This window comes from Uloborus diversus, chromosome 4 (assembly GCF_026930045.1).
Source record: "Uloborus diversus isolate 005 chromosome 4, Udiv.v.3.1, whole genome shotgun sequence".
Taxonomy (NCBI): Eukaryota; Metazoa; Arthropoda; class Arachnida; order Araneae; family Uloboridae; genus Uloborus; species Uloborus diversus.
Genome location: NC_072734.1, coordinates 52,698,191 through 52,715,548, shown reverse-complemented (window position 1 = coordinate 52,715,548; position 17,358 = coordinate 52,698,191). Strand labels below are relative to the sequence as shown.

At 32.2% G+C, this 17,358-nt stretch overlaps 1 protein-coding gene across 1 annotated transcript in view; it reads right to left on the bottom strand.

Annotated features, from left to right (window-relative positions):
- The window catches only part of LOC129220570 (mitotic spindle assembly checkpoint protein MAD1-like), a 35,477-nt gene extending 30,351 nt beyond the window's left edge, over positions 1-5,126 (bottom strand). Inside the window, exons 1-2 of the mRNA XM_054855000.1 lie at positions 4,959-5,126; positions 1,339-1,521 (exon numbers count right to left, since the gene is read on the bottom strand). Coding sequence (XP_054710975.1) covers positions 1,339-1,521; positions 4,959-5,126 — 351 coding nt within the window. The remainder of the gene's footprint in view (positions 1-1,338; positions 1,522-4,958) is intronic.
- Between the last annotated feature and the right edge of the window lie 12,232 nt (positions 5,127-17,358).

Here is a 17,358-nt window from a genome sequence, read left to right as displayed (position 1 = left end):
AAATCTTCTTCTTTTACTGAATGTTGTTTATTTTACTTAGCCTGAATTGTGAAAGAAGAACATTTAAGCTATGTAAAATAAACAGCATACAGGTAGGGTAACTGTCTCTGCAAATCCTGCTATGAATATTGAGGTTTAATGCATTGGTGTTGAGGGTGAAAAAATACACAGATAAACCGCGGCAGGGTATAATCGGTACCTCATTAATTTTACACTTTTTTAACAGATAATACGCTGATTATACTCATAAAAATATGGTACAATCCATTTTCTTTTAAATTTCAATCGTGTAGTATGCACAAAAAAGAGGGGAAAATAAATAAGAAGTTATAAATTATTGTCTGAAAAAAATAAGGGGGCCCCCCCTCTTGCCCTTCCCACAAGCCACCACTGTGCATATAACTTCATAATTAGAGCACAAAATAAGCTTTGCTGTTAAACAGAATTATGATCTACTTTTCTCTTCAACTATCTACTTTTCAGCATAAAGCCTCTAGATTATTACATGCTGTCACATAGAACAAGAAAAGCTAACTATTTTTTCTATGCTAGGGATTGAGCCTGGGTCATCTGAGTGTTAGACAGTGCTTCCAGCCACTAAATCACATGGGACTGAATTACAGTAGACCCTTATTTTACGTCGATTTGATCACACGCAATTTAAGATTTGAGACCTTTATTTTATTTTAGGTGGATGTGGCATGCCATTGTTTTTGTAATTTTTCAAAGGCACATTCTAATTTTTGTAAAAGAAAATTAGAGCAACTTAAATTTTAGTTCAAAAAGTGCAAATGTCACCTGCTATTATTTTTGACTTTTTTTTTCCAGAGGTGGAGTGGGACTTGTACAAAAAATACCATCATATTTCAGCTCAATAGTCTGTGTGTGCAATTGCACTGTTTACAATTCAGGAAATAATCAGGAAAACGGCCCCCTAAAGCAGATGCTAAAAGATTGCAATAAAATTACACAAACGCACTTTAGCGAAGAACAGCTAAAAATGAATTAAAATACTATGAAAAAGTCGTTACTTCAGCACAATTGTTCGTATAAATCAGCTTCACACTTTATTTTATGAGTAAATTTTGTTTTAAACAGGGAAACAAATCTTCTACTTTAAAATGCAGATTTTGTGAAACTTCCGATTTTTTTATGTTGTGTTTTGCATCTGCCGGTTTTCAAAATTAACTTTGGAGCTTCTGATTTTACTACTATTGGGATTTTGGTGAAAGTACAGATTTTAAAATATGATTTTTGTGAAAGTACCTAGTAAAATCAGACTATATTGGGCGCTGCTTGTGTACATAATTCAATAATACTCTTAAAAATTATACTTACTCCATTCACTTCAATTTTTAAGTTGCTACATTCTTGCTGAAGAGCAATTATTTGAAACTCTAGTTTATCCATTTCAAGTTTTTTTTCCCGTTCAACTTCGTGAGCACGGTTCTTTGCATGAGTTGTTTCACCTTTAGCCCATTTCAATTTCTGATTTAACTCTTCAATTTTTTGGGAATCAATCTTTAATGAAACAAAACAGTCACTACACATTAACTTACAAAAACAATAACAATACAAATAATTTTAAAAGGTAGACTTGCAAATCAGGTTTTAAACCTATGAAATATTTTCTTTTGAGGGTTTTTTTCTCCCAAAAAAAAAGGATGGAGCGGGGGGAGGGGGGGAACAATGAAAACTACTATATATTTTTCCTTTAAATAAATTGAAATATATATTTATAATCACTTTTCCAAAAGAATTTTCCAAAACCGTCAAGATGAATTCAGAATTCCGTCAAAGTCTTTTTTGACAAAAAAAAAAGATCGAATTTCAATTTTCTAATTTTCAAAAATTATTTGACATCAACTATGATTTTTATAATCATTTTTCTTGAAATTCTCTAAGTTTTGACATTTTCTTTAAAAAATCCAAAATTACTGCAGCATTAGTCACAAAGATTATTTTTAAAGACTTGGAAATGACAAGTGATGTAAAAGCATAAAATTTAAAAAAGCAGAAAATCAAAATGAAAAAAATTGGATTTTTCTTAGAACCTAAATAATAATAATAATGTAGTCTTCCTGATATGCCTGCTAAAACTTTTTTTTTTCCTTTTAGATATGTATAACTAAAAACTTATAATCACTGAAGATTCAGATCAAAACCTCTTAGAATTATAAAATTCTTAAACAGCATGCAATAAATACAAATAACAATCAATAACCAGCAACAAGCTCATTCAGGGACCGCACTTAGCGTTCGCCACTGCGCCAAATGGGATTGTAAATGCGGCGAAAAACATTCCAATGTGGTTTTTTCTTGGCAAACAGAAAATTTCCACACAATTTTTTTTTTCTGATCTTTAAAAGATCGTCAAAAATTACAAAGGACAAAAAAAAAATACCAGTAAATAAGTGTTTAATTTATTTTAAGTGAATGCTGCATCTTTAAAGTATAAGTAAGTGCTTGCAATTAAGATAAAACAAAATTATACTTTGTTCTATAATTAAATATTTCTACAGAAAAAAATACAGTAAAACCCCTCCTAACAGACACCCCTTAAGTATGGACACCACTCTTATGCGGACAATTTTCCATTCCCCTATACCAATGCAAATAACATTATTTAACCCCTTACCTGCGGACATCCCTCTACTGTGGACAAAAAAATTTGTCCCTTTAGTGTCCGCATTAGAGGGGTTTTGCTGTATATTAAAATCGATTGAAGTTGGTCTTTGGCTAAGACTTCTGAAATTTGTCTAATAGAGGGAGGTGGGATACGTTGGACCAGTCTCAATTATTTTAATACTATTGATAGATTTTATTTTATTTTATGACTAAAAAATAGCACCTATGGTCCTACAAATTCTACAATGACATCACATGGTACAGTGATATTGAACAAATTTTATTCCAGAAAATGTTATTTCAGTAGTCCTGAGTAATTTTTGGAAAACTAACTTTTTTTTCTTTTTTTTAATGGTTTTCATCAAGATTGCGGGGAAAAAATGAACTTCTTTCTTAAAGTAAGTTCCTTTAGTTCATAATAAGTGGCAATGCTTTCATTTTTTGTTAAAAAGAAAAAAATTATGACAGAACTTTTTCAGACCTAGAAGGTGGGGTAGGTTGGTTCACTCTTTGTGGGGCACGCTGGACCGGACCAACCTACTCCACATAACTGTAAATAATAATAACTTAGAGAAAGAAAGCAAAGACATATTTTAAAATTTTTTAATAAAAAATATACTAAATTAATTTCACGAAAAGATTTATTTCATATCTCTGCACTTTTTTACAATTTATATTTTCGAATATACTTTAAAATTTTTGCAGACAATTGTTTCCTAAGAGTAAAATATGCAATATGCTATAATAAAGTTCCTGTATTAAAGTAATTTTTTTTTTTTTTTTTTTGCTAAACAAGCATTCTCCGTAGAAACAAAATAAAACAAAAAATTGATTAAAAGAATAAAAAAGTATAGTACTTTTACTTAAGATTATCTAACTTAATTTTTTATATTTGATTTTAAAATGCTAAGATATACTAACTTATAAAGCTGTCAATTTTATAGTACTGTTTCTTTGAAATATATGATATTACTATAACAGGATTGTTTTCTCTTTGCAATTGTTTCATGCAATGCAATGAAGAAAAAAAGAGCTTTTCCCCATTAGCAAATATTGATGTAATTTTGCACAAAAGTAACATATGACTTGTTCAATAATTTGCATTTGTACATCTGTTCCATGTGAATGAAACACAGAATATCACTTACTTCTCGTTTATTGTAAGTTCACACGAATAATACACGAGTTCAGTTCGCACAGGGACCTCTGATCAAAACGAAGCATCTCGTACGCGCACACACAATCAACTGAAAAAGTAATGAAAAATCTCAACGTCCCTGCATGAACTGAAGCGCCCTCTAGAGCAGTGGACTGTATTGGAAAATAATTCTAAACATACCACCCCCCTTGAAACTTCGGAGGGGGTTTCAATAACATAATTAAACATAATATTAGATTAATTAATCTAACAAAACAAATGCACTTAAAGAAATTGCAGAATATGTAAAATAAACACATTGAACAAATTAGTACAGCGAAAAGATGACTCTCTACAACGCTGGAAAAAAAGCTGAACATGAGTAAATACATAGAGCAAAAATGTCTTTTAGAATGTTCAACTATGTAACAGGTGATGGACACAGCTTGGAAATTGGTCTCACTAGTTCTCTGGTTTGCGTTTTTACCTCTGCAACGCAAACTTTGTTATCTTTCCCTGGAAACATTTTCTGAATTCTGCCCAACTTCCATTGCAGTGGTGGCAAGTTTTTGTTTTTTATCAGCACCAAGTCACCAATGTCAAGATTTGCTTTAGCCCTACACCACTTGGATCTCGACTGCAGCTTTGTTAAGTATTCTGCCGACCATCAATTCCAGAAATGTTGAATCGTAAACTGAAGCATACACCATCGATCACAATGGCTGATCTTGTCACAAATCTGTGGTTGCGGCACTGCAGTTAAAGGTCTCCCGATCAAAAAATGTCCTGGTGTGATAGCACTAAGATCATTAGGATCGCTTGAAAGTCCACAAAGAGGTCTTGAATTGAGACATGCCTCTATCTGAGTTGCAATCGTTGTCAATTCCTCAAACGTGAGACTGGTGTTACCTATTACTCTTTTAAGGTGGAACTTAAAGGACTTCACCACGGACTCCCAAAGGCCTCCAAAGTGTGGAGCCGAGGGAGGATTGAAACGCCATCTGATGTTATCTGTAGCAAGGAAGTGATGGAGGTTGTCATCTCGTAACAATTGTTGAAATTCTGTCTTAAGTTCTCTGCTAGCGCTATAAAAATTGGTACCTCGGTCACAATAGAGTTCTGTAGGCCTACCTCTGCGGGCTACAAACCGTTTCAAACAGGCTATGAATGCCTTGCTAGTTAAGTCACTCACTGTTTCTAGGTGGACCGCCTTAGTTGCAAAGCAGACGAACACGCAAATATAGCATTTAGTATTGCGACTTCCTCTTGAGCTTCTAACCAAAAATGGTCCAGCAAAATCAATACCTGTATTTTGAAATACTGTAGAAGGACAAACTCTGGATTCCGGAAGATCTCCCATGAGCTGTTGAGTTACCTTTGGACGATTTCGGAAACACGGGACACATCTGTGAATAACCTTTCTCACAGCATTTCTAGCTGAAAGCGCCCAGAATTTTTCTCGCATTGCTGCTTGAAGGAGTTCCGGGCCTGCATGAAGTAAAGTTAAATGGTAGTGAGTAATAATCAAGTCTACTAAGTAGTCATTTTTGGGATGCTTTCATTCTTCTGGAAGATTCGAATTCTTTAATCTGCATCCTACACGTAGTATTCCGAATTCATCCAGAAATGGTGCCAACGGAACGATTGTGCTGCCGGAAGGTCTGATAGACCTCGCATGCGTTTTAAGAAATTGAAGTAAATCATCTAAGGAGGGAATTTTATCCCCCAAAAGGGTTCTCTCAAACCAAGTCCTGATGTTCGGATCAAGTCCAAGCATAACTAAGAACATTAAAATAGTATCCGCCGTTTTATCAAACTTAAACTCTAACGATTCTATGGTCCGCACAAATTCTTTAGCAGAATCAATCAAATTCAACATTTGATTGTGTGACTCACCATTTAATTGTGTCACGTTCATAAATTTCTTCATTAGCGATGACATTATTTCCCGCTCGTTAAAATATCTTTCAACTAAAAGGTCCCATGCAATTTTAAAATTACTATCAGTAATTGGTAATGAATGAACAATTTTTAAAGCATCTACTCTTAAAACACCTTTTAAAGCATCTGCTCTTAAAACACCTTTTAAATATTGTAATTTCTGAGCTTCAGTTAAATTTGGATTATCTGATACCGCAGCACGAAACAAATCTGAAAATGTTAACCATTCTTCTGTTTCCCCCGAAAAGGTTGGAAGAGATAACGTAGGTAATTTAACATCTGCCGATTCGGTAGGTTTTGAATCTAAACTTTTCTGCTGCTTAGATTCAGAATGCTTAGCAATGTTCCTACCAATTAGAACCAGCATTTGTTCAAACCCGTCAAGTAAATACTCTTTTTCAATACAATAAGTATCAGTTTCTTTATCTTCACATACATTCATTATTGAATTGAAAATCCCTTCAACTTCATCCCTCAATCGAATAAATCGATTTCGCCTAACTTCCAATTCAGTAAGATCTAAATTTTCAACACCCCTTTCAGTTTTTGTTTTAAGACGAGTAATAGCTGCCTTTGCAATCTTCTTTTGGTTAAGTAATGCTTTTAGATCCATTTTAAAAGAAAAATAATGCACTCAATCACACACGCGAAAAAACACAATTTGACTAAAACAAATTACTTAGAAAAAACTGCTAACGTATTTGCGAAACAAACTCAACACACTAGTAAATTGACATTAAAATGGCAGATACACGGAAAGGAAATATTTCAATACGCAAAAGTTCAAATTTCAGCATTTGCACAAGTAAATTGAAATTAAACACTTCATAAACTTTCACTAATTTCAATTGCAATTTGAATTATAACTGAACTTACGAAAATGCCTTTCGCAACTGGAATTAATAGTTCTGAATGAAACACTTTGAATTCATTTGCAACAAGGAAGTCTATATGCGAATTTGACTATGAATGGAACAGAATGCGCACTAAGAAAGTATCAAGGTTTAAGAAGTCCGGGTCGGCAGGACCAAAAAATGTTCGTTAAGTTGCATTTGTATTTCTGTTCCATGTGAATGAAAAGTCAGAGTATCACTTACTTCTCGTTTATTGTAAGTTTCACACCAATAATACACGAGTTCAGTTCACACATGGACCTCTAATCAAACTAAGCATCTCGTACGCGCACAAACAATCAACTGAAAAAGTAATGAAAAATCTCAATGTCCCTGCATGAACTGAAGCGCCCTCTAGAGCAGTGGACTGTATTGGAAAATAATTCTAAACATGACTTATCCTTCCAAAACCCAGTCGAATGAAAGTGCTACTTCCAAAGCTCAAGAAGTAGCACTTTTACATTCCCAGATATCATTTAGAGCATCTTTAGTTAACTTTAACCTGCATTAATTGTCTCAAGAACATTCAATAATGATTTTTCTCTTTTGAATTAAAAAAAATAATTGGGTACTAATGGTGAATACATATTGCTGTTTTTAAATGAAGATATTTATCAATTAAAATTGGTTTAATATGGTATATTGATCTTTAAACTCCATATTTTTCACTCTACACGCAAAAGAGAATAAGGTAGTTACAAAGTTTGATAGTATTTATCACTAAAATTATAACAAATGTTGTTTGAGTTATGCGGTCCAACAACACCCCACTAGGAGAACCAACTCACCCCACCCGTGGGGCACGTTGGTCCACTTTATGAGGTTCCGTTAAAAAATTAATATAAAAAAAAGTTTATCAAGTCAACACTTCTAAACAAATCTGTGGTGTTGAGAAGTGTTTAGTGAAACTTAGTGTAGAAAATTGAACTGTTCATTAAATTTTTTGATGAGATAAAAAATGATAAGTAAAAAAACAGACCAATGTGCCCCACCTCTCCTTACTTTTCACATTTGGCTAAAAATTTGAAATCCTTAGCCCCTGCCATTGACTTCTTTCACTTTGATAAATTTAAACAATTGAATCATGTCCCAACTGACTTTTCTTTGCTCTAGACTATACATATAAGGCCTTTTAAGTCTGGTATCATAATCTAAAACTGAAAGCCCCTTTACTAGCACAGTAGCCCTTTTTTGAACCCTTTCCAATAAAGAAATCTTTCTTGAGAATAAGGATACCAAAACAGAACAGCATGCTCTAAATGTGGTCTTACCCTTATACAAAAGCAGAAGAACCTTCTTAGAAAATAACAAAAGGTAATCCGAAATATTCGTCGCAGACACTGATCAAATAGCATGAAAAAAGTATAAGGGGAGGTGGGGCATGTTGGTCCTCTTTTTTACTTATCATTTTTTACCTCATCAAAAAATTTAACAAGCAGTTCGATTTTCTACAATGTAAGTTTTTCTAAACATTTCTCAAGACCACAGATTTGTTTGGAAATTTGGAATTGATAAACTTTTTTTACATTAATTTTTTAACAGAACCTCGTAAAGTGGACCAACGTGCCCCACGGCACGTTGGTTCGTCTTGTGGGGCACTTTCGACCACATAACTCAAACAACATTTGTTATAATTTTTGCGATAAATTCTATCAAATTTTGTTGCTACCATATTCTGTATTGTCTGTAGAGTGAAAAATATTAAGTTTAAAGATCAAAATAGCATATTAATTTGATTTTAATTGATAAATCATCTTTATTTAAAAACAGAATAAGCATTCTCTATTAGTACACAATTATTTTTTTAAAATCAAAAGAAAAATCAATTATTGTAAATTCATGAGACAATTAATGCAGAATATATAAGTGAGGGAGGGAATATAAAAGTGCTGCTTCTTGAGTTTTAGAAGTAGCACTTTTATTAGACTGGGCTTGGGAAGGATAAGTCATGTTACTTATGCAAAATTATATCAATATTAGCTGGGGGGGGGAGCTCTTTTTTTCTTCATTGCATTGCATGAAACAACTCCAAAAAGAAAAGAATCCTGTTATAGTAATACCATATATTTCAAAGAAAAAGTGCTATAAAATTGACAGCTTTAAGTTAGTATATCTTAGCAAACATGAAAAATTAAATTAGATAATCTTAAGTAAAAGTATACTTTTTTATTCCTTTAATCAATTATTTGTTTATTTCTATGGAGAATGCTTGTTTAGCAAAAAAAAAAATTGTGTTTAATACAGGAATTTCATTAGAGCATGTATTGCATATTTTACTCTTAGGAAACAATTGTCTGCAAAAAGTTTATTTGAAAATATAAATTGCAAAAAAATGCAGATATGAAATGAATCTTGCTGTAAAATTAATTTAGTATAATTTTTGTTAAATAATTATCTTTGCTTCTTCTGCTCTTAGTTTTTATTATTATTATTTTGAAATACAAGTAACATGAAATGAAATGAATTATATAAACACTAGAATATTGTTATAATTTGTGAGCTTTAAGAGAAAAAAATTTTTTAATTATGTGGGGAGGTTTCCCAACATGCAAAACCTTCTTGGTCCAAAAAAGTGATGTCATAATTTTTTTCTTTTTGACAAAAAACGAAAAAATTGTCTTTCTTTGTGAACTCCAAGAACTTATTTTAAGAAAGGTGTTCAATCTTTTTTCCCCAATCTTGATGAAAATCATTAAAAGAAATAAAGTTACAGTTTTCCGAAAATTACACAGAACTACTGAAATAACTTTCTGGAATAAAATTTATTCAATATAACTGTACCATGCGATTTCATTGTAGGATTTGTAGAACCAACCGTGCTATTTGCTGGTTATAAAATGAAATAAAAAATATTATTAGTATTAAAATAATTGAGATTGGTCCAACGTACCCCACCTCCCCCTAATATGAAAAAAGGCCAGAAATTCTCATAAAGATTTCCTATGGAATACCTGATTGCAACAAGAAAAGAAAGCACAAATCTAGATGATGTACCGAGACAACGTACGAAAGTTCAACCTTCACCACTGATTCTTTTAGAAGAATGTGGAACACATACTTACAGATTACGTGGTACAACTCACGAAAATATACTCTTGGAGATGGGCAAAAAGTATATTTTGGTCATCTACATTTGTGTCAGGACATAAATACATAAAGACCCCCCCCCCCCCCCCGCCCCAAAAAAAGGCAAAATTGATTCACATGGAACATCAAAATAGAAATAAGGTTGGAATTTTCAATAGATTTTTTTTTTTTTGGTTGATTACAGTATTTCCTTCACTTTGTATTAAGGAAGTAAAAAGTACACCATATTTCAATAAAAATTGATGATGGTGGACATTAAAATCCTCTAAATCTGGGTGATCTGAGAATGCTCTATAACAAACATTCAGCTTTTAAATAAAATTATGATGAAAAAATTAAAATAAGAAAATTATTGCAAATAATTAAGACAATGTTCAAGGAATCAATAAAATACTAAATTGGTACTTAAAGACCCATCATTTTAAATTTCTAAAAAGGTGGTAGGATGAAGGGTAAATAAGACTGTACATGGGCAGTTCTCAAAAGGTGGGAGCAAACACAGACCTCAATTTTGAAGCTTCAATACCAAATAACTTTCATTTTAATCGACTCAAAAATTTTTGAGTTAAATAATAATACTGTATAGAGCCAAGAATTGACATAAATTATGGAAAAAATGATCTTCAAATACCCTTTAAAAATATTTTCTTTGCTAAAAGGCACAATTTTGGACTTTCAAAACATAACTGAGCAAATGTACCATCAAAAAATTTTTTTTTTAATTATTTCCAAACGTTTCAAAACAAAATTAAGGGTATGAATCTCAAACTGAATATTTTTTTGATAATATTTTCTACAAATTAAACAATTAAAGACAGATTATTGTGTAAAAAATTTTAGAAAAAAAGGAAGTTGGAAGTTTTATGTACATCCAAAAGTTACGATCTTGACAATGCTATTATTTGAGTACTAAATATGTGATTTATATGTGTTAAAGGTATTTTCGATAATCAAAATCAATTGTTAATCATTTTAAAATGTTTTCATATGCTTTAATGAAGTATCTTTGAAGCAAAATCATTTTTCTTAATCGTATATGTGAGATGTCCAAATTGCGTTACGATCCAGACGCCGATAATTCTATTTATTCAATATTGTAATATGATCTACTGTCTTGTAACCTTAATAAAAAAGGCTATTATGATGTTAATTTCTTTAATCCATTAGTATTTTGCACAATTAATACGTTATGCATTAAACATTACATAAATAACAGTAGAAACTCAAGTTATGATCGTAACGAATAGTAAACAAAGGGGGCAAAAATTGCCAAGCAAACCCCGATTGGCGACAACTCACAGCGTACGATAAGCAAAGGGTTACCAGAGAGGAATTCAGGTTTTCGCCAACAGCGTCAGTTTTGGTGATTTTATCACCTGCGCTGGCAAAATGGGTTTTTTTTTTCGGATTCTACGAAACCATAGCAAAATTTTATTATATTAAGACCAGTATAAGGTCTTAATATATGTTCTTTATAAATCCTCTATTTTTCATTGTAGAATTTAAAAATAGATAAAATTTTCATTGGAAAAGTTCAAAAACTGAAACTTTTATTATGATGACTGGACAACTGTATGTCCAAAATCGGTTACCTACAGACCGATCATTAAATTTGCTATTTATTAATTTTTATAAATACTAGGACTCGACCGATGCATCGGCCTGGCCGATGCATCGGTGCCGATGGTTCAACAATTTAGCCATCGGCATCGGCGGCCGATGCTAACTTGCAGGAAACATCGGCCCATCGGCCCAAAAACATCGAAAAGCCGATGGAATTGGCCGATGTTTTCGAAAAAAAAAGGACCTTTGCTGTTTTACTTTTAGTACAAAGTAAAGGGAGTTATTCTTTTTATATAAAATTGCTTACTTAAATTTCAGTACGAATTTCTATTTTAGTTACCCCTGAAAGACTTTTTAATACTGCATTCAGGTACCTAACAAATTAATTATTGCATTTTTTTTTCCGACAGGATGTACGTATGTATCTGTCATAAGTCATAACAAAAATGGTAAGATGTAGAAGGTTAAATTTCGTATGGATGGGGGGGGGGGTGCGTACGTTCCAGTTGTGCACTCCCCTTTTTGTTTTCAATCCGGTGTTCTAAAAAGCCTATTTACTTATTTTTTTGTGACTATTAATTACTTATTTCAATGCAAAACTAATATAGCGTCTCAGACTAGGCGATCATTTGGTGATACATTTTTGCTGGATTGGAGACCAACTTGGAAACAAATGTGAGATGGCGAAACCGTTTTTGTGTCATTTTGTTAGATTCCAGTTCAACCGACGGTAATTTTTAATTTTTCGATATTTGTAATATGAATCACAGTAATGCAGTCTTTTCTGTATCGCTTCGGCGGAGTTACAAGTTTGGGGCCTGTCAAAATACGTTTCGGGGCCCTATTTCTCTATCACGGAAGTTGTAAAACATTTATCATAAGCATTTTTGTAACTCCTACGGTGCCCCTATGGTTATGGGTTATCTCGCGCTATTTGCTATATTTTAAATCCGCCACTGCACGTCAAAACAAACTCGGGTGCAAGTTTTAAAAGGGTTTTTCCCCTCAATACTTATGATTACTTTGAACTCGATTTTTTACGAGTATTTTTTGTATTTCCGAGAACATTTGCGTGCCTCCTTCCGTTCCTTCTCTTTCTGAAATTGAACTCTATTTGTACTTCTGAGTTGTTTTAAAACTAACACCATTCATAAAATTAGAATTTTTTTTTCAAACTTTATCTATTGTTTCGGAAAAATTTTGAACATTAATGTAAGAAATTGATTAAAGACATTTTGAATAGTGACATAATTTGGAAATCAAAGAATCTTCTGAATTTTTTCTTCGGAAGTGTTGTAGTAGGTTCAGAAAACCTTCCGACGCGTTGGTGGTAGCGGTTCTGTACTAAAAAAATGTGGCCGAAGTTGTGTGTGGGGGGGTCGACGTTTAATGTTGCCATAGTTTCTCCAAAATCAGAGGGTGATTCCCCCCCCCCCCTGCTCGTTTCGAGAATTTCTTAAATATTTAGCGATTATTTATTTTGCTCAAGAAATGTCATTTTGCGTTGTATTTCTCATACTTGTTTCATATATATCTCGTTATGCGCTACCTTTTTTGCATCATTTATAGCGATCGAGTTTTTTCTATTGTAAGTTACTATTTTCATGTATTTTTATAAAATCAACAAATAAATAATTTTTATTTTCATCATATTTTTAATAATATGTTATCAAAAAGTTTCAAGGATTTTCTATTATGCATTTTTTTAAACTTCAGAAAATTATTGTTAAATTGAAAAAATTAATTAGAACCTTTTTATAGAGCTTCCCAAAAGATTAAACAATCAAATTGTTCAATATTATGTGTGCAAACATCAGATCAAGTAGTACATGTATTCGGTTATTATTAACTTGGTATAAATATTGAGTTTGTTTATTGTAGCTGCGTATTAAGAACCTCATTTTTTCCATGGCTATTTCTTTTTTCAGCAAAAAAATTATGTCACTGTTATAGCTTTTATGAAAAATAAATTTTTCTATTCATAAATTTTAAATAAGTATAAAAATATTCCTATTATGATTTAATATTGTAATTTATCTGTTACCCTTTTTGTTTAATTTGATGACGATTTCATATTTTTATTTATTTATGTATTTATTTTTTGAATGATTAAACAACCTAATTTATTTTTTTTAACTATGTATAGTGTACCTAAATTCATACATTATTACATTATTACTGAAATCGTAGTTATGTGTTCAATTTAAAAAAATTAATTAATTGGTTATCTTTCTTTTTTTTTCTTTGGCTGTTGCTTTCTTTCTCTTTTATCATACAGCAGTCAAAAAAGGAGAAGCAAAACTACACCTTATACAGATTGTACGTAGTACAATCCAAAAGTTCGGGGACAAGATGTTGAAAACCTTACCCAGGATTAGTTCACATTACCGAAACATCCACCTTCAAAGGGTCACCTTGAGGGACTATGTACTTCTGCAAATGTTCATATAACATTTGGAAACACTCCTGGAAGCCATTTTAATGTTTTTTTTTTTTGCTGGGAACAGGTAAAAGTCACACGGAGCTAAGTCCGACGAAACGTTATGCTATTTGTTTGTCATATCAGAGTATTGACCAATCAAATCGTGCATCCTTAACATGAAAGTCGCCTTCATCAGCAGGCAGCGCAAGAGGCCTTACAGGAGGTTGCGAAAAATGGCTGCCAGGAGTGCTTCTAAAAGCTGTACGAAAATTGGCAGAAGTGCACAGTCATTCAAGGTGATTATTTTGTAGATAAATGTGCTTTGGTAAAGTGAACTATTCAGAGGAAGGTTTTATACAGCTTGTCCTCGAACTTTTAGATCATACTACATGCGTATGAGTTTTCAACTTACTATTTCATAATGTTTTGAGAGACGCAAGTTTATGCGCATGAAGATATCACAAGAGGATATTTCGGTCGTCTATATGTTCTTAGGTACATATACATGTACAGATGTGCCGAAAAAACTTGTGAAGTTTAAATTGGGTGATCGTAAAATAGAAATTGGGGTCAAAATCTGATTTTTTTGTGATTGCAATCCCCTATTCGTAGAAAGGAAGTAAAGTGAAATGAATAAATGATCCTTTAAATCCCTGACAATCTTAGCAATTTATTTCTGTTAGATTTTTTTTTTGCCATCGGCCATTTGGAGAAAAACAATCGGCCATCACCCATCTTTGAACAATCGGCATCGGCCCATCGGCCAAAAAATGCCATCGGTCAAGCCCTAATAAATACCTGCTGTCTTTTTATGTTTGTGTATGATGTTCTGGGTTTACATACTATGCAATAAAAGCAAAATTGATTTCAAATTCCAAAATTTTAAAAATGGCTCAAAAGTAACGTTTTTGTTCCCACCTTTCGAGAACTACCCACATATAATGCTAATACCAGTAGTGCACACCTTATAGCCCACAGGCGGCATATGGTCACGAAGCTGATACCTGTGGCCCGTTGCTTTATTTAATGCTGCAAATCAAAATACATGATTAATAAAAATGTTAAATTTGGAGTCAAGTAGGCAGAAATTGGCTGATAAAAAACAGATTCATAAATTTAATAAAAGGGGCATAACAATGAATTTTTTGGTCTTTCCTTTACCATATTTTCTCATATTATTTTTTAAAAAATTATAAATATTTTTAAATTTTATGTCTGTTCTGGCCTTGGGGTAGTAAAACGTTGAGCACCTACTGGCTTACACAAACAAATACTTTCTATGCTTCTCAAAGTCAATAATGAAATTTATTAGACTGACACTACATTATCGTAAAATTAAACATGAAACTTAAGTTACTCAATGTACAATTATACTAAAATTTATCTGAAATATCAATTACCAAAGCTTGTTGTCTGTACTTTTCCAGTTTTGTCTCTAAACTAACACATACTTTTTTATTTGCAGGCTCCATAACGCTTATCATTGATTCACGCTCCTTTAATTTAGCTTTTGTAGTATGTAGTTCTGCTTCAGTTAAAATCAGCTTCCTTTTTAAGTTATCTAAAAAGATATTAATATTTTTTAAAGAATATTAGAAACCATAAATCAAACAGTGTGCTTTAAGGTTATGTAAAAAAAAAGTATAACATGACACAACCAGTGGCGTAGCTACGTTTTCTGCCGTCCGGGGCGGTTCCTCAATTTGCCGCCCTTTTGAAGGGAAATAGTTAATACATTAAAGAGTCAAAAGTGTTTTATTAAGATTTTAATGAAGATGAAAGTAAAAATTTTTTTTTTCCTCCTTATTTTTCTTTTAGAAAGAAAAAAAAGGAATTCAGAGCTCCACCGGAAAGTTCCAAAAGTCGAAATTCGGAATTTCAGGCAATTTTTGGTAATGCTTATAAAAAAGAGACTTTGAGCTACCTCCAGATTTTTTTTTTTCAAAATTAAAATCAGTTTTATGCTTTCTTTGGTGACGTTAGGGGTAGGGACTTCTTAACCAGTCAAACGTGGTGGGTCTCCGTCTAAAATGCATCGCATAGCGGGGAGAGAAAAGCTGAAGAAAAGTTGTTTTTCCTGCATTGCTCTTTCTTTTCCCCCCGTCGGTACATAAAGGAATTCGCGGTTGTCCGGCAGAATGCTCTTTTGAATACGCAGCAGCCGGGTGACTAACGAGAAGGCGTGGTAACGATCACCTTTGATGACCACTGAACGTTATCTTTTCAAAGAGAAACACTTTCTTTGCTTCCAGAATGTGCTAGTTTTGGGATTCATTTACACTTTACATTTTCACTTCTCTTCTTTTTTTTTTTTTGAAGTGCTCTTATTTCCTTTAAATATGCTTTATTATTTCATTAAAATTATTTAAAATTACAAACTATAGTTTCATTACATTAAATTCCTTGAAACAAATAAAATATTTTTGATTCTCACTTTTCTTTTAATAAATTAAATATTTCGTAAAGTACTTTATAAATCTTGGTATTTTATTCAATTATTTAGGCCATTTTCCCGAAAGGGTGTTTCGATTGCCTTCTTGCACATTACTGCGTTCTACTCCAAGAAAAAAAAAGTAAAAATGCAGAAAAAAAAAAACAAAATTGTATTCTGAAATAAATTATTCTAGTGATGAACTAAGCACATTACTGCGTTATACTTCCAGAAAAAAATGTAAAAAGTAAAAAAAAAAAAGCAAAACCGTAGTCTGAAATATAATTGTTGTAATGGATAAACTAAGTTCATCATTAAAATGGATTGAGATAAAGAGCGGAAAAATTGATCCCTCTGTTCGAAAGTACAGCCAAATTCGGATACATGTTCTTTCAAGTTTTAAGTCAAATTCTTAAGTCAAAAATATGCAAATACATGATTTTTTTTTCTAGTTCATGCAAACAAAATTTAACTTCGTTGTTTATTTATTTATTTTTGAAGAGGGTTTAGAATATAACACATTTATACATTTTTTATTGCGTATATATAGTCAATGGTACCGCGATGGTAGGTCACAGCAACCGCCCAGAAAATCCTTATTCGGCCAATTTTGTTTGATTCAGCAAATTTGGAGACAAAATTGCAATATCGGAATTTTTCAAATGCTCAAATATCTTTTCTCCTCAGATGTACTTGTGTTCATACTTGAATTTAATCTGCGGCAAAAATTGGAGTTCTATTTGATACATTCAGAATTTTTAACTTCCTAAAAAATATCTTTAGAGTTCCCATGTGTATAGTTATTTTATGTTTATCATATTTCGGTGAATAACTGACGCACTCCCTTTCGACACGCAAATCAAACATATTCTAAGAGCAAAAAATATCTCACTTGAGTTATGTTTAACAGTCAAAGTGACGAGCTTCGTAACGCCCCCCCCCCCCTCTCTCCAATAGCAAATAGTTCAAGTTGTCTTTTATTTTAAAAATAAGGTATGAAAGCAGACTGCTTCTGTAAAACCGAAATGTTTCTTTTTCTTTCTTTTTTTTAAAGTTAGGAAAAAATTAATACAGACAAAATCAAAAGAATAATTTTGAAATAAATAACAAAATGAACGTTATAAACACGCAAATAGTAAAATATGTGTTTTGGGAAACAAGACAGCGCTTTTCACTGCAAAAAGTTATGATCTTCGGCACGTAAAAAACTCGTAAACAAACCTGACAAATGCAAAATTAGAATGAAATTGTAAGC